The 21,641-nt window shown below is 42.3% G+C and overlaps 1 protein-coding gene across 1 annotated transcript in view; it reads right to left on the minus strand.

The window, feature by feature from the left end:
- The window catches only part of HMCN1 (hemicentin 1), a gene marked incomplete at both ends in the record, with an annotated part of 182,094 nt that overhangs the window by 7,316 nt on the left and 153,137 nt on the right, over positions 1-21,641 (minus strand). The window contains 25 exons of the mRNA XM_079535866.1: positions 622-750; positions 1,304-1,429; positions 1,752-1,865; positions 2,175-2,309; positions 2,543-2,662; positions 3,937-3,999; positions 5,486-5,723; positions 7,134-7,255; positions 7,577-7,714; positions 8,051-8,200; positions 8,603-8,773; positions 12,234-12,404; positions 13,066-13,236; positions 13,785-13,955; positions 14,849-15,019; positions 15,232-15,402; positions 15,853-16,122; positions 16,865-16,946; positions 17,631-17,821; positions 18,385-18,519; positions 19,530-19,743; positions 20,111-20,301; positions 20,655-20,924; positions 21,187-21,321; positions 21,456-21,593. Of these exons, the coding sequence (XP_079391992.1) occupies positions 622-750; positions 1,304-1,429; positions 1,752-1,865; positions 2,175-2,309; positions 2,543-2,662; positions 3,937-3,999; positions 5,486-5,723; positions 7,134-7,255; positions 7,577-7,714; positions 8,051-8,200; positions 8,603-8,773; positions 12,234-12,404; positions 13,066-13,236; positions 13,785-13,955; positions 14,849-15,019; positions 15,232-15,402; positions 15,853-16,122; positions 16,865-16,946; positions 17,631-17,821; positions 18,385-18,519; positions 19,530-19,743; positions 20,111-20,301; positions 20,655-20,924; positions 21,187-21,321; positions 21,456-21,593 (3,987 nt within the window). The remainder of the gene's footprint in view (positions 1-621; positions 751-1,303; positions 1,430-1,751; positions 1,866-2,174; positions 2,310-2,542; positions 2,663-3,936; positions 4,000-5,485; positions 5,724-7,133; positions 7,256-7,576; positions 7,715-8,050; positions 8,201-8,602; positions 8,774-12,233; positions 12,405-13,065; positions 13,237-13,784; positions 13,956-14,848; positions 15,020-15,231; positions 15,403-15,852; positions 16,123-16,864; positions 16,947-17,630; positions 17,822-18,384; positions 18,520-19,529; positions 19,744-20,110; positions 20,302-20,654; positions 20,925-21,186; positions 21,322-21,455; positions 21,594-21,641) is intronic.

Consider the following 21,641-nt stretch of genomic DNA (forward strand, 5'->3'; position numbering starts at 1 on the left):
TGACATGGTCAGCATTCCTGTGCCTGTGGGGATCCCTCCTTCTCTTGGGAGATCCACCCAAGTCAGACAGGGAGTGTGATGAGAGATAAATGAGTATCAGCCTCCTCTGCTCTGTCCGTACGGGAAAACCTAATTCCTGGAGTCAGACAGGGTATTGTGATGGCTATTTGCAGAGGGAAGCTCTGGGTATGTCATGCGTCTTGCAACAGACTTCCTCTTAGTGTTCTCCACATCGTCCCCTGCTCAACTGGCTCCAGGTGTGAATCAATGCAGTCAGTGTACAGCCAACCACATTTCTCTGATCAACTAACAAACCTGCTCTGATTTTTATAAATTAAGCCTACTATAGAGCACTGGCTTGCCAGATCCATTCATCTGTCAGTGCCTTTGAGACCCACAGCCCTTGTACACTTTGTTTTGAAAGCACGGATATGTGGCAATCTCAGTTTGGAATCACCTAGTTTTGACTATTTAATGGGGACACTTCATTTTAGATAGCAAGTTCAAAGTCCAAAGCACATTTATCTTTGTAGCAGTCTTCAATTAGCATAGTACTGTTGGATGCTACAGCCAAAAGTATCAGCAACAAACAGGTGATGACAACATGGCTGGGCAGCTTACCCATGCAAGGCCTTCCAGCTCCCTGTGACCGATACCCTCTTGGACATACACAGCGGTAACTCCCTCGCATGTTCTCACAGATCTGGTTGTAGTGGCACTGATGGGTTCCGTCACGGCACTCATTGATGTCTGCAAGCAACAGGGCAGCAGATATTTTCTTGAAAGTTCCTACAGCTTTAAATTCCTTAATGTGTAATGAATGCAGCTAAACCACAGGCAGTTTGGCTCTCTAGATAGATCTGGCCTCTGAACAGTCTTTTCTCACTTGGTACCATGATCAGCAGTTACTCTGTAACAGCACGCTACAGATCTGTGAAACAATCTGCATTCCACAATCTGAAAGCAGATTTTGAGCAGATGTGCAAATTTTTCAACTGTATAGTGTTTACTTTTTCCATTAATTTTCAAAACTTTTAATTTAGTTTTCCAATTCTTGTAGCTGTTCTGTCCAAATAAATATAATCTAGAAAGTTTGGAAGTGGTAAGGATATGTCTTTTTCTCTAGTCATCAGTTAATATAAAGAAAATTTAAATGCCTATGTCCCCACAAATCAAAAGGTCAGTGCCTTAACAAGTGCAAATTCTAGTAATTGGCAATGGACTACAAAGACTTCTTTCAGAAACCATCCGTTGTTGTCCCTGTGCTTACCAACACCATACAGTACACTAGGTTTCTACTCACCAATACAAGTTCCGTTTTCTGCTTTGGTCATTCCATTTGGACACAGCTCAATGCACTTATAGCCACCACGAGTGTTTTTGCAAAGCTGATGAGGCCTGCATACATTCTGCCTGCATTCATTTATATCTTATTTAAAAAATAAAAGTGAAGAAAGCAGGAATGGAAATGAACTCCTTATGCTCAATTCCTAAAGAACAGCATAATCTAGTTGTGATCATACTACAGCCATGCATTTGGAAGCATTTCATGCACATTTATCAGTCAGCTCAGTTCCCTCTTCCTCTAGATTTCAGTGCTGCTTTACAAATTCAAGAATACATACTAAAAATGTCATTCTGAGTTTGAGTTACATTTACAAAGGGTTTGGATAAAGTTGCATATAGGAACAAGTAAGTGTTTAACTATTTCCATTGAGAAGAGGGAAAGAAATTTCAAAACTGATTCATACCTATGCATTTTCTGCCCTTTAGCTGGTATCCTGGATCACAACCACAGTGGAAACTTCCTATGGTATTGAAGCAATGCTGATGACAGGAGTTGGACTCTTGACACTCATTAATATCTGTTGGAAAGACAAACTATTAATGTCATCATTGTGAGTCTCCTTATCATCATTTAGATAAACTGGGTTTTGGTTCAGCTTTCAGCTTAGTTACTATGCTACATTCAGAAGTGAATTCTTGTGCCGTGTCATCATAGAAGGTGCACATTGGACACACAAGCAAGATCTTAATTTATTCCTAAAATACGTTGCTAATAAAGATTTACTGAAGACACTTCAGTGGGAGATCTGTCTTTCAAAAAGTTACTTTTAGTTACATGAAAGATTCAGTTCACTTCAGCTGACACAAAAGCCAAGGCTCTGCCATACCCTGGCAGCTGAGCCCATCCACCGCCCTCTGGAAGCCGGTCCTGCAGCGCAGCACGCAGCGGTATGAGCCAGCGCTGTTCTCACAGTCCTGGTCGGTGTGGCAGCTGTGCCTGCCCAGGGCACACTCATCAACATCTGCAGGTAAAGAAAAGCTGTAAACCTCACCGTGGCACAATGACACACAGACAGAGCAACGTCTTGAACTTGAGCGACTGTGAAATACGTGACTGCAAATCTATTCATAAGTCAAATAATTAGAACACCAATCATACAATGACCAAATGGTCCAGCCCGAAGAAAACATCTCTCCATGCTTAACATGCTGTGAGGCTCTTTGTATCCTGCCTGCCCACGGCAGCTCCTCTTACCCTGGCACATTCTTCCATCTGCAGCAATGGTGAGGCCTTTTGGACAGGAGCAGTGGTAGGATCCCATGGCGTTGTGGCAGGTGTGGGAACAGGGATTTCGCACAGCACATTCATCTTCATCTGCAGGAGGGAAATGTTTGAAAAAATGTTTACAAGAACAAGACATAACACCAGTGACATCCAGAGGAGCTGTCTGTATGTCTGTGTGTCCCAGGCTAGAGCTAGCACTTAGGTAGCTTCACAAACAGCTCAGCATCACATTCTCCTCTATACCAGGCTGTCCTCAGCACCTTGCCACTCCCACTCTGTTCCTGCACTGTGAGAGCAACATGGGAATGCTTTTGCAGCGCGCCCACATTACAGCTCACGAACATCCTTTGCTTGCATGGCCAGAGTCCCAGTAGTCAGCAGAGCTACACTATTTAGCTGCCAGCACACACATCAGGAAACCATGCTGTCATCCCTGGGCACTTTGAGAAAGTGAGCAAGGCCTGAACCTGGGAATAAGAGTATGAAAGTGCTATGATAGAATTTCCACTTATAATCACAACAACCAACCCCTTGAAGCCTCCATTATTACATCTCACTACTATACATTAGAGGGACTAGAATTCACACACAGTAGAGCCTTCATGTCTAATTTAAGATTTTGCTTCTTCCTTTTATCAGATGGCACACAATAGGCTTCTCGGGATCCTGCTTGCAGTCGATCTGCAGGATGGGTCACTGCTGTGGTAATGAAGGTTTGACACAGTCTCTTTCATACAATCTCTTTGCAACAGAACAGATGGAACTCAGTGCTCGATTTAGACTTCTTAAACAGACTTGCCAAGATTGTTACATTTTCTGTATTACAAGTTTTGAGCACATACTTTTTTACTGAAAATATTGAAATTCCAAAATAGTTTAGCAGCTGTATTTTCAGCTTTCCTGATTTTAAAATTTCCATCAGGAAATTTTCCTTATTAATTCCATTAATTTTTAAACTTTTGAGGGGCAATGAATTAAGTCCGCAAAACCGTATCAAATACTGCTCCCTGAAGCAAACATGACCAGTCACCAGTCACCAACAGGAGACGGCTAAAAAGCTCATAACTTTCTTTTCACATTTGCTACCCAAGCAACAGCTGGTTTTCAGTGGGCTGCTCTCTAGGCTGTCAGCGCTCATCCCTCTTCTCACAGAGTGCTCCATTGCACAGCTGCTCAGCAGTCCTACTTTGCATCACAATGCCGATGGAAGGCTGCCTGGGAACTGCTTCTGAGCTCTGGGCCCACACCTGTCTGTTGGTGGCAGCTTCCACTTCCTGGAATGTGCACTGAACGCACAGGAGCTCTGAATAAAAGGAAAGAAGATGCTGCTGCCTGATTACATATTAAACTTGTCACATCATTACCTGTACAGTAAGGCCCAGATGAGTCCAAATCAAATCCAGCAGGACACTGGTTGCTATGTTCTCCTGTATGGTAAAAGAAGCACATGTTACTTGTGGATGAAAATAAAGCTGTATTATGAAGAAAATCCTTTAATATTAGGAATTGCAGCCCAGCTGTTATGAATAAAGGATCCTCAAACCTTCAGGATAGCTTGTTCTTCTTGGACATTAAAATTCACTGTGAAGGAACACAAGTACATACTCTTATCAACAGGAAAAATCTTACCAATGGAAAATTCTCATAGAGCCTGCTGGAAATCCACACGTGTTTTACTCTACACTTGTACCTTGAAAAAATGATCCAATAAAGACGACATTCTTTAAAATGCAGCATATTAATTGTTGGAGAAAATAAATACAATGTCAGTTTCTAAAAGCATGGCCAGATTTAGACATAGACATAACTTGCTTTGGAGACCTCCTTTTATCAGGCCTATTTGTTTTTAATGGAAAAGAAAATCTCATTTGACTTTCAAACTCCTCAGTGAATTCATAGCCAGGCAACAGGGAAAAAACCTTATTTTACTGTGTTTGAAAGACTGAAATAGGCAGTCCCACTGCCTTGTTTACTTTCAAACAAGGCAGTTATTTCATTTGAAAAATACTGGGCTGAAATAAAAAGCATGCTTAAGTACTGTACGAGAAGAACATGGGTCCCTCTACTGACTAATGACTTCTCTAAGGAAGACTCACCCACATGAATATGCTCTGTTCCTTCAAATCTTGTAGGTAAAAGGCCAGCGGAAGCCAGCAGCAGCTAATGGTGGGCAGCAACAAGGCTTAGTGCCTCAGGCCAAGGAGCCATGAGTTCACTACCTCTCAGGCAGCAGCAGGATTAGTAAATTATGTAAGCAGTGTCCACCCAGCACTGCATAACCGCACACCAGGCACAGTATCTCATCCACCTTTAAAAGCTTTCACAGAGTATCAAGAAAGTTTTCAAGCTGAGCTCAGCATCGTGTTTTCTGTATGTTTTAAATACTTCTCTAGAAGAACAATCTTCAGACTTGCAAAACTCCACACTAAAGGGGTTAAAATATCCCATGTTCTTCTGCCTCTGTAGCCTTGTTACCAAATTACATCCGTGTGGGCTTTGGAGCAAGAAGAAAATCCTCTGGAACAACTATGCAAAGTAAAACCCTACCAACACCATCCTCTACTCAAAAGGGAAATGAGAGGGACATTCTGGGGAAGGAAAGGTACATGGAAACAGAGAATATTGGAGGCTGCCTGTTTGAAGCTACTGCTCATGCTAGGAGTTAACATCAGCAATGGCAAACTGAGATCATCCATGGGAACTGCAGAGGAACAGAAAGTGCAAAATGCAGGAGCTTTTACATGTTAATCTATAGGCTTATTAATGAGACATACAGGTCCCAGAATCTACAGTAAAGTTAACTGAGTGAGCAGTTCCTCTTTCAAAGCCATAACCAGCTTTGAGAATAAAGGCAGGGAATGCTAGTAAATCAGTATGTTATTGCTGTTTTTTTGTAACAGACTTGAACAATACCTTTTGAAATGGAAGCGTGGATTTTAAAAGCCAAAGTTTCTTCCAGTGGGTTGTACTCTGTTGTGATAGAGGAAGCCTGGAGCGTTTCCACCAAAAAAGGCATTTTTCCTTTAGTATGATCATAGGTAATAGTGTGGTTCCATGTGTAGGGAACACTAACTCCATCCACAGCAAAGAGGCGAGTGGAATGGGCATACAGCTGCCCGGGGCCGATCTGAATGTAGTCTTCTGTGTAATCCTGAAACAGCCAATATCAGCCACTGAGTGCAGCTAACAACACTGCGCTCTTCATATTTTGAAAGAGTATATGATACATTCCGAAAATTGTTTTTCTCTTAACAGCTGAAAAAATGTATTGCACAGAACATGTCTTTTTTTTTTTTTTTAACCCTTAATTTGCCTGCTGAATCTTACCAGCACCTGTTATTTTTCCTTTGATAAGAAACAGGCTGATGACCCTGATGATGGAAGTTACAGTAGAGAATATACTACAAAAAACTAAATAGATCGGTCAAAGAATCTTTTGAAGTCTAAATATTTTTGTATTCTAAATCAGATTATGAAAACATGCTAAATAAACAGCTCCTTACAGCAATGTATGAAAATATGGAAAACTTGATATATATTTTTTGCACTGTGGGATATGTTTCAACTGGTTATCTACCAACAAAGTACCAATTATATAAAAACAACTTTAAAGAATAATCTTTCTTTCCCAGTAAAATCAGTTATCAAGCCCTTGATTCTAATTCAAAATTTTCATAGCATGCATAATAGCAAGCAAAATGTTCCTTATGCCTTATGCTGAATGAACAAGGTAGAAAACCAATCCCTTTGTATTAGGAGTACAGGTCAGTGACAGAAGCTTTCTTACTATTAGAAATACCTTACTATTAGAATACCTTTTAGAAATGAGAGGTAGAACAACTCAGGAGTGAGACTGTCATGCAAACCATCCTCTCCCATCATTCCTGAGGAAGTTTGAGGATATTTCTTTTTTAAAGCCAATTTTGAATATTCTGCCTCTTTCAGAGGAATTGTGTAAGAGTATTGTTTTGCATAAAATAGATAAGCACAAGATAAAGTTTTGATGCTATGGCAGAGAGGAGAGCATGTTGTTACCAACCTGCACCACAACAGCACGCAAGATAAGGGTACACAAAATGCCCTATGATGTAATCTCTTAAAATTTTATCAGCCACAAAAGCATTCTGACAGACTATGTACAACTGCAACTGCAAACAAATAACACTCTGAAGCTTTTGCAGGGTGCCATGGCATAAAAGAGCTGATGTCATCATCCAGAAAAGCCATAAAATCAGGCAGGCATTAGACGCACACCTCTATTAAAAGACACACAGCTCTACTAAAAGCCTCACTCAACATGCCTAGCTGTGGTATGTGGCCCCAAAGACAGTTCCATGCCTCCCCTTCTAACACCTAAAAATCTTGAGTGACCATTCCTACTTTTGTGATGGTATCTTTTAGCTTTTGAGGGCAATGTTAGCACCTGTCAACTAAACTAGGTATTAAATAAGTTAGGCAGTAGAGCAGTTGTCAGGACTTAATGCCTACCTCTTTAATACAGATGAGAGAGGAAGTGTGCAACAATGAAAGAGAAAAGGCTGGTATCTGAGAGTGGCTTTACCTTCATGTTAACATTAGCTAGTGGCTGCAGCTGCAGAACATGGCCATTCACAACAACATCCAGCAGTAAGGCTCCGTCTGAATCCAAACCCCGGGCAATGTGAGTTATTCGCAGAACCTCTCCTGTGAATTTTAAAAGCACGCAGATTTATAAAGCATCCTAACTAGGGAGCCTGTAAGCCAAGGACTATCTGAATTGGATCGCTTGACCACTTATCTCATGCTAATATTTTTATAAAGCATACCATGCCTATAACATAAGCATTATGTGCTCTCAATTAAAACTCTGTACTGCTGTATTTAAAACTCTGAAAGCCACAGGCATTCAGAAAATAGCAGCATAAGCATTTAGAATCAAAATTCAGCACTGGTGATGAGATTCTTTTAAAGGATGCCGTATCTATCACGTTTGCTGGAAAGAGATGGTGCATCACAGGTAACAACCTGTTGCAAATTCGACTTGGGTTTCTCTCTTGAATATCGCGCCAGTGAGCGTAAATCCATTCATTGCTTCTCCAATTTCTTTTGCAGTTGTCCAATAGACTGGGCTCAGAATAGAAACAAGCTTTCTTAGTGCTGGACCTGAAAGAAATCCAATGTAATATCTGAGGGCTTTTTCCCAAGGCTAAGTGTCCCCCCCATCAGCAAGAGCTGACTATGAAGCCACAATAAGAATATAATCTAAAATGTGAGTAACTCATAAGATTAAAACTATGAAAAATTCAGAGGATGTACAGATATTTTTAGAATATTAATATTAATAAGTACTGAAGATTCCTTTTTCCTCTCTTGGTCTGAAAAGTTAGATCAGTTTCTCCAGTGACCCCTGATAAAATGAAGTAGTGAAAACTAACAGTGCACAGAATTCAACCTGGTTCTAGAAAAAATGAAAGTGATAAAAAGTAGTAAAAAGCCTACCAAGGCTCCGAGGGATGCTTGTAATCTTTGCTTGTATTACTCTAGATTCAGAGTTCAGGCTGTCTGTTACTGTGGCATTCAGGAAAGCAATTCCAAACTCAATATTGTTAATGTTTCCAATGATGCTGCCTTGGGCACGTGAAGGCCCACCTGTGCAGGAGAGGAAAGGAATGAAGGAAAAAAAAAAAAAGCACCATGGCTGATATTATGGGAGAGAGAAAAGCCAGAAACATTGCCCATGTGGGTATTTCTGCTTATATTACTACATTAATTGCAACAGTCAAGCTCGCAACCTGCAGGTAACAGTGTGGTGTTCATATATGATCTGAGATACATGCACAGTAATATAGGAACTGCCTTATATCCACATCTCTGAAAAGCAGCAATTATTTAAGAGCATACACCAGTGCTGCATAACAGGTTGCAACAACAACAAATTTATTCAGTGGCAGTTGCAGAGGAGATGTAAGTCAAGAAAATGAGCCAGTTTAATTAGGAGTGCAGCAGTCTTTCACAACACTCCCATTACACATAGGCAGAAAATGAACTCACCAGGACATGCTTGACTATTACACCTGGATATCTGGGAGGAGTCTCCAGGACAAGGATGGCCATGATATAGTGGGGCAGGATTCCTGCACAGGCGTGTTCGGGTCTGCTCTCCTCCGCCACAAGAAGCAGAGCACTGGCTCCATGTCTGCCATGGCCCCCAGTTTCCATTCACTAAAGAAAGAGAAAATGAGGAAAGTTCACTTAAAACATTTTAGGCTGCATCAGTAATGCTTTTGTGACAAAGAAAAAAAATAGTATTACAAGAAGGGACATATAATCACCCACTTCCCAACTTCTGCCAGCTGCCCTCTGCAAGAGTTTCTGTAAAGGATTCCTTTTGCCAGCCTCTCTGCATCTGCCCCTGAGAATATCAGGCTACACAGAACTGGTGGTGAATGGAGTGAAATCCAGCTAGCAACTGGTCACAAGTGGTGTTCCCTGGGGGTCTGTACTGGGGCCTGTCCTGTTTAATATCTTTATTGGTGATCTGGATGGGGGGATTGAGTGCACCCTCAGTAAGTTTGCAGATGACACCAAGCTGGGACAAAGTGTTGATCTGCCTGAGGGTAGGAAGGCCATACAGAGTGATCTGGACAAGCTGGATAGCTGGGCTGAGGCCAATGGGATGAAGTTCAACAAGACCAAGTGCCAGGTCCTGCACTTTGGCCACAATAACCCCAGGCATCACTACAGGCTCAAGGCAGAGTGGCTGCAGGACTGTGTGGAAGAAATTGACCTTAGGGTGTTGGTCAGCACTCAGCTGAACATGAGCCAGCAGTGTTTCCAGGTGGCCACAAAGGCCAATGGCAACTTGGCTGGTATCAGCAAAGCGCAGCCAGCAGAAGCAGGGAAGTGACCGTCCCTATGTAGTGAGGTCACACCTTCGAGTGCTGCGTTCAGTTTTGGGCCCCTCGCTACAAGAATGACTTTGACACTGTGGAGCATGTGCAGAGAAGGGCAATTAAGCTGGTGAGAAGTCTGGAGCACAAGTCTTACACGGAGCGGCTGAGGGAACTGGGATTGTTTAGGCTGGAGAACAAGAGGGTCAGGGGAGACCTCATTGCTCTCTACAACTGCCTGAAAGGAGGTTGTAGCGAAGTGGGGGTCAGGCTCTTCTCCCATATAACTAGTAATAGGAACAGAGGAACGGCCTCAAGTTGTGCCAGGGGAGGTTCAGGTTGAATGTAAAGAAAAATCTGTTCTCCGAAAGAGCGGTCAGGTGCTGAAGTCGGCTGCCCAGGGTGGCTGTGGAGTCACTGTCCCTGAGGTGTTTAAGAAACACTTAAATGTTGTACTAAAGGACATGGTTTTGTAGAGAAATACTGTAGGTGGATGTAACCATCCACTGGATGATCTTGGAGGTCTTTACCACCCTTGGTGATTCTATGATTTGAAGATTAAGAAGCACAGTCAAATGTATGCAGATCCATCAAAAACCAGTTCACACAGAAGAGCTGTCAATATTCTGACTCCCCTATCGTCCTTTCTGCTTGTCTCTCACTAGAGGAACAACCCAACTGCTCAGAGCTTTGGGAGCACCATTCTTTAAAAAGAATTATCTGAAACTGCCTGGGTAAAAAACTGATGGAAGATTAGAACAAACCAAACAAACCACAGATCTCAAAAATAAAGAGAACATGTTCTGTTGATCCAAGCGCTCACAAGAGATCAGTTAGATTTGGCCATATTACATAGGGAGGGAAGAAGCCTCCAAAGCACAGCCTCAATAACAATGGCTGACATGCTGAGAATGTGACCGTACACATCATGAACAGAGCATCTGGAGATGGAGATCTGGACTTAAATCAGTTGGTGCTGACAGTTGCTCAAAACTGACAAGGAGAAGGTAACAATAACAGTTTCACATAATCGTCAGCCAAATTAAATATTAACCAGGGAAATACCAGGAAACTTTTGAGTAAAGTGGAATCAGTTTGAAAAGTAGTATTGGATTTACATGGAAAGGTTTTGGTAGCAGGGGAGGCTGCCCTATATCAGAGCAGAGCCAGCTCCAGCTGCAGAGCAGGTCGTCCCCTGCAACCCATGGAAGAGCCCACGGTGCAGCAAGCGGATGTGGCCTGCAGGAGGAGCCCCAGGCCGGAGTTGCAGCCGTGGAGAGAGCTGGGCGAGCAGCGGTGGGACAGAAGGGCTGGGCGAGCTGCCGCCTGTGCGGCTGTGCTGGAGCAGAGCCCGAAGGGTGGGCCCCGTGTACAGACATGATCTGGAACAGTTTGGGAAGGACTACATCCCAAGGTACGGAACCAAGCTGGAGCAGTGCTTGAAGAGCCGCAGCCTGTGTGAAGCCCATGGGATCAGTTCGGAAAGAATGGCATCCGTGCGTGGATGCAGCACCCATGTGCAGCAGGGGCAGACCACAGAGGAGCAGCAGAGATGGAGAATTACAGACTGACTGTAGAACCCCGTTCCCTGCTCCTCTGTGCTATCTGGAGGGAGGAGGTAGAAGGTGGATGGAGCTAAGATGTTTTTAGCTGGATTTAGTTTTCAATGCTCTAGTTTGCTATTACGTAATTGGCAACCAACTATATTGATCTCTCTATGCCAAGTCTGTTTGCCCACGACAGTAATTGGTCGTGATCTTCCTGCTCTTATCTCAACCCACAAGACCCACAAGATTTTTTTTCCATCTTATTTTCTCCCTGTCTCCTTCTGAGGTGGGACAGTGTGGTGGTGAGTGCTGAGCTCCTACTGGTCCTAAGTCACCAGAGAAGTAAAAATACGCATGAAGATCTGTGGCTCTGGGAGAAACCCACGTAAGATGAGGATAAACAGCCAAAGCAGACTAAGCTCGGTGCTGCCAGAAGTTGTCCCACTGGTCTCATCACCTCCCAGTGGAGTGTTATTCCCCTGCACACTGTGAGCAGCATGCACCAAGCCAGAAGAGTGACTGCAGGATGCAGCAAGCCCCCGCATACCCACAACCTGGGGGTGAAGTGAGGCCTGGTCAGGGGCTTTCTTACCGCAGTGGTGGTCAGCAGGGTGTTGAAGTGGCACACCTACACACAAAGCTACTGCATTACCTCCATGATGAAGGTATGGGGGTATGCACAGAGGAGGGATTTAATGATTTATTATATTAAAAATATTAGTAATTTAATTAAAACCCTTTTCTAGGGTGAATTATGGAAGGAAGCTTAAACATTTGTGGGTGTTTAGTAAGTCTCTAGCATAGTGGTTTATATCCTATATTGCCAGCACTGATCCTGAATGTGTAAGATCACTGATTCTTGTGTTAATAAATCAGTTAACTGCTTTGATCATAATTTGATTTAAACCACGTGGACTTAGCATCCTTCCCTGCTCCTGGAATAAATTATGGAAGTTTGCTGGGAGCCTCAAAAACTGTATTTACCATAAAGCAAAAGCAAAATTATTAGGTTTACGAGAGATTTTCATATACTTTTTCCTGTTAAGGATTATTCTAACTCATTTTGGTAAAATCTAGCATGTGAAAGAGGAAATCATGGTAAGTGATGGTCATTTAAAAAAATGAGAGTTGGATTTCTACATTGTATGAAATTGCAAATAACGAAAGGAATGTTCCCCATTCCTCTTACAGCACAACCATCCCACATCCATCCTGTGTGATGTGTAGCACTATGGAGGCACTCACCAGGGCACAAGTCAGTGCCACACCGCTGGATCTGCATGTCAGCCCCTGCACAGGCCCTGCCGCCACTGCTGGGGCGAGGGCTGTCACAGCCCCGGTACCGCCTTGCCTGCCCGCCGTTGCACGAGCGGCTGCACGCTCCCCAGCTGCCCCAAGGGCCCCAGCTGCCATGAACTGTGAAAATAAATGTCAGATTTTATGCAACTTTCCCTTAATAGTACATAATAAAAACAGACATTCAAGGTAGGAAAATATTCCTATATTCCTATAACCTATTTTTTTTTCGTAAACAAAAAGCAAAAGCCAGACTTAAGATCAAGTTATCTTGTCCAGCATTCAGTGATTTCTTGGTGTGTAATAACCAACTCCAGAACACTACAGCTCATTAGGTGACTAATGCAGAAAACATGCAGCGCATCTCACTAACAGAGCAAGTCACCAGATCACGGTGTGAGTTGCAGAGTTCAGATTTGTAGTACTTTGTGCCTGGACAGCTGTGACTTTACAGAAGTGCACAACCAGGTCAGCTTGATGACTGATGACCTTCCAGGCCTTTTCCAGACTATGTGATTCTGAGTTTCTGAGACCTCTGACAGAAGACCTCAGACAGTCTTGCAGGAGATAATACACCAGCTGCTGCTGGTTTGTGTTCCCAAGAAGTGTTTAAAATGCTCCAGTATTACTTAGAGATGGAGAGATTATCTTGCCATCTGCCTCTTCCCTGATTTTTCTGCATATATTGGGAGTACAAATGTGATTTGTGGAGGTCTTCCTTCCTCTCATCCATCCCTACAAATCCATCAAGTGGACAAGCAGCTTAACTGAAAGCACTCACCAGGACAAGGATCACTGTTACAAAAATCAACTTGTATGTCATTTCCTTCACATCTGTGACCTCCAAACTGTGGGGCTGGGTCTGAGCATTGGCGTGTTCTCTGACTGCTGCCTCCACCACAGGACACAGTGCAGGCGCTCCAGCTGCCCCACGGGGCCCACTTTCCGTCCACTGATGAGAAAGGCACAGCAAGGAACAGTTACAGCCTCTGATGTTGGAGATAAAGTGAGTTAGAGTTACATCAGGGTGCCACTGATTGCTGTACGTTACTGACCCTCCCTGTAGAACATATCAGATACACAGGGGTTTCTACATATGGATTTTCAGGAGTGAAAGCTGGAGAACAGCACGATCTGTAGATAAGTTGTGGTCCTGCTACATACATGGTCAGGGATCACTGAGTCCTCATGCTCAGCCATTCCGTTATCTATAGATATTCATGCATAAAGTAGACCCTGAAATCACCGCATTGGGCAGACTGTAATGTAACAGCCAAGGATTCAGGATGCTGCGTAATGGAGGAGATGCAAGGACTGGAGAAGAAATCCCACATGTTAGGTCTACAAAGGAATGCTGAAGACTGGGAGGGACCTCTGAAAATAGAAGGCTTGAATGGAATTTTTTCAGGGATTACAGTTTTAGAACTGAAAAGCATTAGATATAACTTAAGCAGAATTTGGAAACTGCCATTTCTCCTCTTTCTATCTGACATATCTTACCTGGGCAGCGCCTCTTGCTGCAGACCTGCCTTTGCACATCAGGCCCGTGACAGTGGGACCCACCATGTGAGGGAGGGGGGCTGCTGCAGAGCCGCAGCCGCGTCTGGGTGCCTTTCCCACAGCTCTCACTGCATGGGCCCCATGGAAGCCAGGAGCTCCACTCACCATCAACTGCGAAGTCAGCACAGCCACACTACTGTTTAAACCATACAGCTGCTTTAACTTGACATTACAGCTACACAGCCGACGACAAAATAAATAAAAACAAACAAAAGCAAAACAAAAAATCCACTACCTTTTGAAATATCAATAAATAAAATACTCTGCATAAGCCCTTAAGAAACCTTTGCTTCGAGCAACAGCTGAACCAGATGAGAAGTTTCCAAAATAGAGATCCTTTCCATTTCCTGAATGTATCTCCTCACCTGATTAGAACCTTTGAACAGCAGAACAGAATGATTTGATCACATCTGGTGTTAAGTGGATGTGATTGCCCTGTGTTAGGCCAAAGGTCTCAGCCTGGGAAGGGCATGCTAGCAAAAGCCTGGCACACTGCCTTTGGTGGGTACCAGCAAGCAGAGGTCAGAATGACTCTGTTACCAAGATCTACAGAAATGAATCTCAGGCTGTGGATGGACACTTAACTTCGTGGCGGCAGCAAAGCCAGGAGAATGGGAAAAATCCATATAATGAAAACTCCGCAGAAGGAAACGTGCCAGCAGTGACAGGCTATGAATAAACTACATCCTGTCAAATGCAGTAAGTAGTACCAAGACAGGAAAGAAACCATAACATGCAGCTAGCTAGGAGAAACACATGTGACTGAAAATTTTAAAAGCAGAAGTACCACTAATTTCTTAAATTCTAATTAGTGTGCTTTATGTGGCCTTTATTTTTTCCATTTTAATAGGTTTTGTGGGGTGGGTTTAGAGTAGCAAATGCTACTCTGTGAGCAGATGGGACACATCAAAAACAAAATCAGCATTTTTATTGAGTAGGGAAAAGAAAGAAATTGTTGAAAAAAAGCCCCTTACACAGCCCATTCTACAATAACGTTCTCTTACCTGGACAAGGCCCAACTTTGCACATGATGAAATCCACAGCACTGCCATTGCACGGCTTCCCGCCGTGCTGGGCTGGTGGGTTACTGCAGGTTCTGGTTCTGGTCCTGTTCCCTTCTCCACAGCTCTTTGAACACTCCTCCCAAAGCCCCCATTCGGACCAGTTGCCATCAACTAAGAAACAGAAATTTTCAGCTTTAATTAAAATACTTTAAAACAAACAAACAAACAGAAAACTGTGTGTGCATATATTTCCTTTCCACAAAACTCAAGATGAATTTCAACCTGTCAGAAAAATCCATCTGTCATGAAGGTCCATGGTGAAAATGGTATATTACTGAGATACCTGACATAAGGCAAATTAAAAATATCAGTCTATTAAATACCTGGACATGGCTTGTTGTGGCAGCTGCGCACATCTGTGTCAGGCCCCTCACATGGTCTCCCACCATTTGCTGGGAGGGGGTTGTTGCATCTACGAGTGCGCTCCTGCACACCCTGACCACATGTTACGCTGCAAGGTTGCCATTCAAGCCAATCCGAAAATCCACCATGCTCTGCAGTGGGAAAAATGTGCTCTGTTGGGAACATGTACTTATGATGACAGCTCTTAGACTGAGAGAGGAAAGAACAAAATGTATGTCAGAGGCCATGCTTGGAAATCCAACCTGTTTCATGCCTTCACTACTGCAGAAATTTATTAATTCAGAGATCACCCCAGATGCTCTGAAATAGTTTCTGTTCCTAAATGCTTTTCTTCAGAGACATGATTATATACATTCTGAGGATGGCATCAAGTTCAGGATCTTTCATTATTATTTATGTACAACTAGATGAGTGCAATCAGAGGAACACAACAACATGAAGCACAAACCCACTAAGACATCTCAGAACAGGTCTAACATACACCTAATTCGTACATGGAAGGGATAAGTCTTGTTGTTACTGTCAATTAATGCTGGAATCTACTAGTTTGAAAGTTATTGCCCTGTATTTTGTGCACCTACCCTGGACAGTCAGTGGAACTCTAACAAGCACAGATCCCATTAGATTCCTTGCTACACACTCATATTCAGATGTATCTTCCTTCTGTGCTGCAGTGATATGCAGGGAGCCATTAGGCAAGACAGTCACCCTGTCATCGCTCACAAGTGGATGACCTTGGCGGGACCATCTGATGGCTGGAGGGGGCTCTCCACTGGCCTGGCAGTTCAGCATTGCTGTACCACCAGCTTCAACAGTGGTCCATGCAGGCTCAATGGTGATGACTGGAGGACCTGAAAGAGAAAGGCTTTAGGCAACAGCACATGGGTACGTTCTTCCATTATAGTAAGTATTAGAAGTTTGGTCAGAAAGGGCAAAACAACCTAGTCTCTTTATTTTGACAGATTATTATCATTGATCTTCTACTGTCAAATGATAGAACACACAAGTTAAAACAACACTGATAAGACTGTTTTTAATGTGTAGCAAACTGAGGGCCAAAGTTGGGACTGGGACAGAGTCTTCCTATACTACATTTTAAAAAATCTGCTGAAAGATGCTACTAACCATGGCCTGAAGGCAACTGAGATATAATGCACACATCCAGGTTGCTTGAGTCTACTACCTCAACCATCAGAGAAAAAATTCTATAACCAGTAGAAAAAAAAATCCAAAATATTATTTCTGTAAAACATAAAATATTGGCATTATTCTCATGTAACTTTCTCAATTTAAAGGTCCGGTCTAGTTTAATCCAGTTCTACATACAACTGAGAGAAATGGACCGTTTTCAGAAGGTGATTCATCCCCAGCTCATCCCCATGAATAAGCTACATCATCGTCCATGTGCTTTCCTTCCTTGATCTCAGTTGTCAGCTTCATTACTAACAGTGAAAGATGAGATTAATCAACCTAAAGAATAGTGAGGTGCTCAACCTTCAAAACCAATGGGAGCTGTAAATACTGCAGATTACTGCAATAAGGGAGATTACTGCTCTGATTTAATGGCATGAAGCTTATCATTTAGCGCCTTACTCTGAAGGGTGAGTGTTAGATTGCGTTCCACCACACCAGCATCATTGGTTGCCACACACTTGTAGTCACCAGCATCTTCGTTCTAAAGAACAAAAGGCAAATAGTCATGTACCCACATGGATATAACAAGGGTTTCAGTTTACCTCATGCAAGTGAATCTGCAGTACAACATGCATACACTGAATTCAAAGAGGCACAGTTAGATTCTACAGTATGCAAGCATATTACCTTTATTAATAGATGATACTGTAAATTATCTTTACTGCAATTATTCCATTTTTTTTCTTTAATTCAAACCAGATATCTTTTTTTCCTAAATAGCTCCAAAGAAGCTATTGTTTCTAACTACTCTAAAATACAGACATGGATTTACAGCCATGGGGCATGGGGAAAGGGGCTTGTCATTTCTATTAGGAATTTGGATGTTACAAGGCTTGCAATTGCTTTTCAGCTGATCTGAATGGGCAGAACCCAAGGTCTTTTAAAGGTTCAAAACAAAATTTCCTTTTAATTGGGTATCATCAAGATCTCATACACCACATAATGTTATGTAGATACAGTCTTTCTGACAATTAAAGGAAATGACAGTATCCTTATTTTTGTTTTTGTTACAGTAATTTGAGTATGATTCTAGAGGGAATTATATGAATATTTGTTAAAGGTAAAGCAAACTGGATTAAATATCCAGTCTCACTCTTTCAAAACAGTATGATCTGGAATCATTAACTGCAACACAAAAACACATCACAACAGACCAGTGACTCACAACAGTGCCGTAGATAGCAAGAGAACCATTGTTAAGCTGTCGGATCCTCTTGCTAATTTGAATGCCCACTCCTTCTTTGCTCCACTGGATGGTTGGAGGTGGATCCCCTCTGACTTCACAGTTCAGCACAGCATTACCACCCAAGGGCTCAATTCGGCTAGGATAGTAATCCCCTCTGAAGACCGGAGGCTCTAAAAAAACAGTTGGTAGCATACAAATAGTAGAGTCAAAATAAAATACCCTGAATGGAATGGTTCAAAGGAATTGTTCGTCCCTAACTTTAAGACAAAACGTGAATTTCAATCCGTTTCTATTTTGTTGCCATTCATCCAAAGACCAGGTACCAAATAACATGTGACAAATGTACAGACTGAGAGAAGAAGAGCACCCATGTGGAAAAAGAATTTGGCATTCTGGTGGACAAATAGCTTGATGCAAATGAGCAGTGTGTGCTTGCAGCCCACAGTTGTATTTCAAAATTCTTTACTGAGAGGGTAGTGAGGCACTGCCACAAGCTGCCTAGAGAAATTATGGATGCCCCATCCCAGGAGGTGCTGAAGGCCAGACTGGATGGGCCTCTGCACAGTCTAATCTGCTGGGTGGCAACAAACCCATGGCAGGGGGTTGGAATTACATGATCTTTGTGGTCCCTCCCAACCCAAATCAAATTTTATGATTCTGTGATTCTCTGTTAATATGAACATGGCTGCAGGAAACTCTGACAGTGATCACAACTGCTGTTATTCATACATACCTTTGACATACACAAAACCAATAGCTCTGATGGAGCCAACTTCATTTTCTGCTGTGCATGCATAGGTACCAGAGTCATCTTTAGATACTCTTCCAATAACAAGTTCACTGTGTCCACTTACATCATCATACTGTGCTGAAGGGAGAACACACAGTAAAGGATTACTTTGATGATTTTAAACATATGCATTTCAATAGCTAATATTTCTTAAGCTGATATTTCTTAAGACTGTTTGAACTAGTGAGGGGTCTGGAGCACAAGTCCTATGAGGAGCAGCTGAGGGAGCTGGGATTGTTCAGTCTGGAGAAGAGAAGGCTCAAAGGAGACCTCATTGCTCTCTACAACTTCCTGAAAGGAGGTTGTGATGAGGAGGGGTTTGGCCTCTTCTCCCAGGCAATGAACAGGACCCAAGGAAATGGCAAGTTGTACCAGAGGAGGTTTAGGTTGGACATAAGGAAGAACTTTTTCTCTCAGAGAGTGGTCAGGCAGTGGAATGGCTGCCCAGGGAGGTGGTGGAGTTGCCGTCCCTGGCAGTGTTCAAGAGGCATTCGGATGAGGAGCTGTGAGATGTGGTTTAGTGCTTGCGGTAGCAGTGGTGATGGGAGGATGGTTGGACTCGATGATCTTGCAGGTTGTTTCCAACCTTGCAATTCTATGATTCTATAATTCTATGAATTAAAGTGCTATTCAGCAGAAATGGCATCGTGCCATTTCATTTCTAAGACTCAGAATTGCACAGAAAAGTCACAGTTATAATTTCCCCTTGTGCACATATTCACAAAAGTTGTCCTTCAATTTGAAGCTTCGTGCATCTGTATTCTTTGCACTGCTGAGACTTTCTTCATACTTGAGAGAAATAGTTTTAGTTGTTGGATGTTGAGTAAATGTAATCAAATACTGTGTGTTTTTAATGTGTTACATTATTGGCTATAGAATAGGGACAATTTCTTAATTATCCTTCTTGCAGCTGTGTCTCAGGAGCAGTTTAATTACACTATTGCATAATACTTAAGATATTTATTCCACACTCAATCACCGCCTAACAAGTTTATTAGCTCTAGGTTTTTTCTTTTCTTTATGCTAAATCAATCGCAGTGCTGCGAAAGGAAAAATCTAGAGTAGAATGACCAATAACTGTTTCCCACCTGGAATGATGTTATTATTAAAAGTCCAAGTTATTTTGGGCACAGGTATCCCAGTTGCTTTGCAAGTTAATCTAAGTTGTTCTCCTTTAGTCAAAGTTACATCTTCAGGCAGTTCAGTAAAAGCTGGGAGTACGTGAACAACCAGTGTGACAGAATGTGCGTCTTCTCCAGCAGCATTCTTGGCAGTACAGGTATAAGTGCCAGAATCTTCAGGCTGAAAGAAAAAGTGTTGGGGAAATTTCAGTTGTGCTGTATCTTACACAATCTTACAGCTTGTAATGGCAGTGCAATATCAAAACATTTGGAAATAGCATTTGGTAGAAAAGTTAATCTCAACTCTTGCTTCCTCTGTTTTTGAAAGATGACCTTACACTTTTTTTCGTCCATTCTGAGAAATTATGACTACAAGTTTTTCGCAGATATTTTACTAAACAATGGAAAATGAAACATTTACAAAGACTTTGAAATATTAACAAGAAAACAAAATAAGAGACTAACCCATAAACTGGTGAAAATGAAGAGAAGTAGTGTTGCATCACATCCAAGCTAGTCAAGTCACATCTTAAATTTAGTGAACTTACAACAACATTGTCCAAAATGAGGTCTCCACCTGGCACAGTCTTGTATTTTCCCACTATCTCTGTTAACAGTGCATTGTCCTTCTTCCAGTTTATTACTGGTGTTGGAATTCCATCTGCCACACAGGCCAGAACAGCACGGGAATCCTCCATGACCGTGTAATGTGCCTCCCTATTGTGAATCTTGGGTGGAGCTGTAAAAAGAATACGTATGCATTTCAATAAATCTTTTAAAGTTCATTCTTCTGTAAAAACATACCATACTGGATTGAAGAAATCTGGATCTTCTGTATTGTTTCTTGTATCTACCAATGACTATCTATTAAGCATGCCACAGTGTGTGAAATACATGCAGTAAAAAAGAAACTGACTTAAAGGAATGTAATGCTCATCCTGAGTTTGAGAAACTGGCTGAATACTACAAAACAATAAAATTCAGAGATCAAATAGCACCATTTTCCTGAACCTCTCCCTTACATCCCAGCTTCTCACCCTCCATAGGTCCATGCTGTTATAGTACACCTTGTTTCCACACAGCCACACTCACTCTGCACAACAAGTTCCATGCTGGAACTGCTGGACCCTGCCACATTTGCAGCTACGCATGTGTAACGGCCCATGTCACCAGGCTGCACAAGCACAATCTGCAGCGCCCCAGTGCTAAGGATTCTTCTTCTCATGGATTCCGTTACTTGCTGGCCATCTTTATGCCAACTGATCTCTGGCCCAGGGTTGCCTTCAGCCTCGCACTGTAGAGTGACAGATTGATCAACAGGAACAACATACTCCTTTGGCTGGGACTTGATGACAGGAGGGACTGAAAAAGGATTATGAAAATTTAGAAAAGATTGAGATGATGTAAGAAACATGGAATTCTCAGTGAAAACAAGCCTAAAAGCATACGTTGATTCTGAAGTAGACAACCAGAAGGGAATAAGCATCCTGGGCTCTACTTCATGTCACATCACATAGGAAAGCATTAGGACCTGTTGTGTTGCTTCTATTTAGTTTTTGCAAACAGAAAACATGCATGAATTTCTTGTCTATAAATCACTACAAGAGCTTAGAATTTTATTTACCATGAACTTTCAGTTTGATTTTCCCCAAAGCAGTGCCAGCTGGATTTTGAGCAACACACGTGTAAGTGCCAGCATCTTCAACAGTTGATTCTGTAATCTGTAAGCTGCCATTGGGAAGAACCATATAACTGTTTCCTGAAACAAATGTAAGCAAAGTATGGTAGTTTCTTTTTTCTTTTTAAAAAGAATGAATTTGGACATTCACAAAACAGAGAGAAAGTTTCTGAATTCCAGCAAATCGAGTTGAATTACAGATTGTAAGAGGATACCTGTTGTCATTATATTGATACCCTCCTTTTGCCATGTTATTACGGGTTGAGGTGTTCCCACTGCTTCACATGGTAACAGAATGGGATTGTTCACAATGACATCTAGCATCCCTGGCTGAATTTGGATGATGGGTGGTTCTGTAGAACAAAATGAAAGGCAAAATGCCAACTGGTAAACTTTCAAGG

The sequence above is a fragment of the Tetrao urogallus genome (assembly GCF_951394365.1).
Source record: "Tetrao urogallus genome assembly, chromosome: 5".
Taxonomy (NCBI): Eukaryota; Metazoa; Chordata; class Aves; order Galliformes; family Phasianidae; genus Tetrao; species Tetrao urogallus.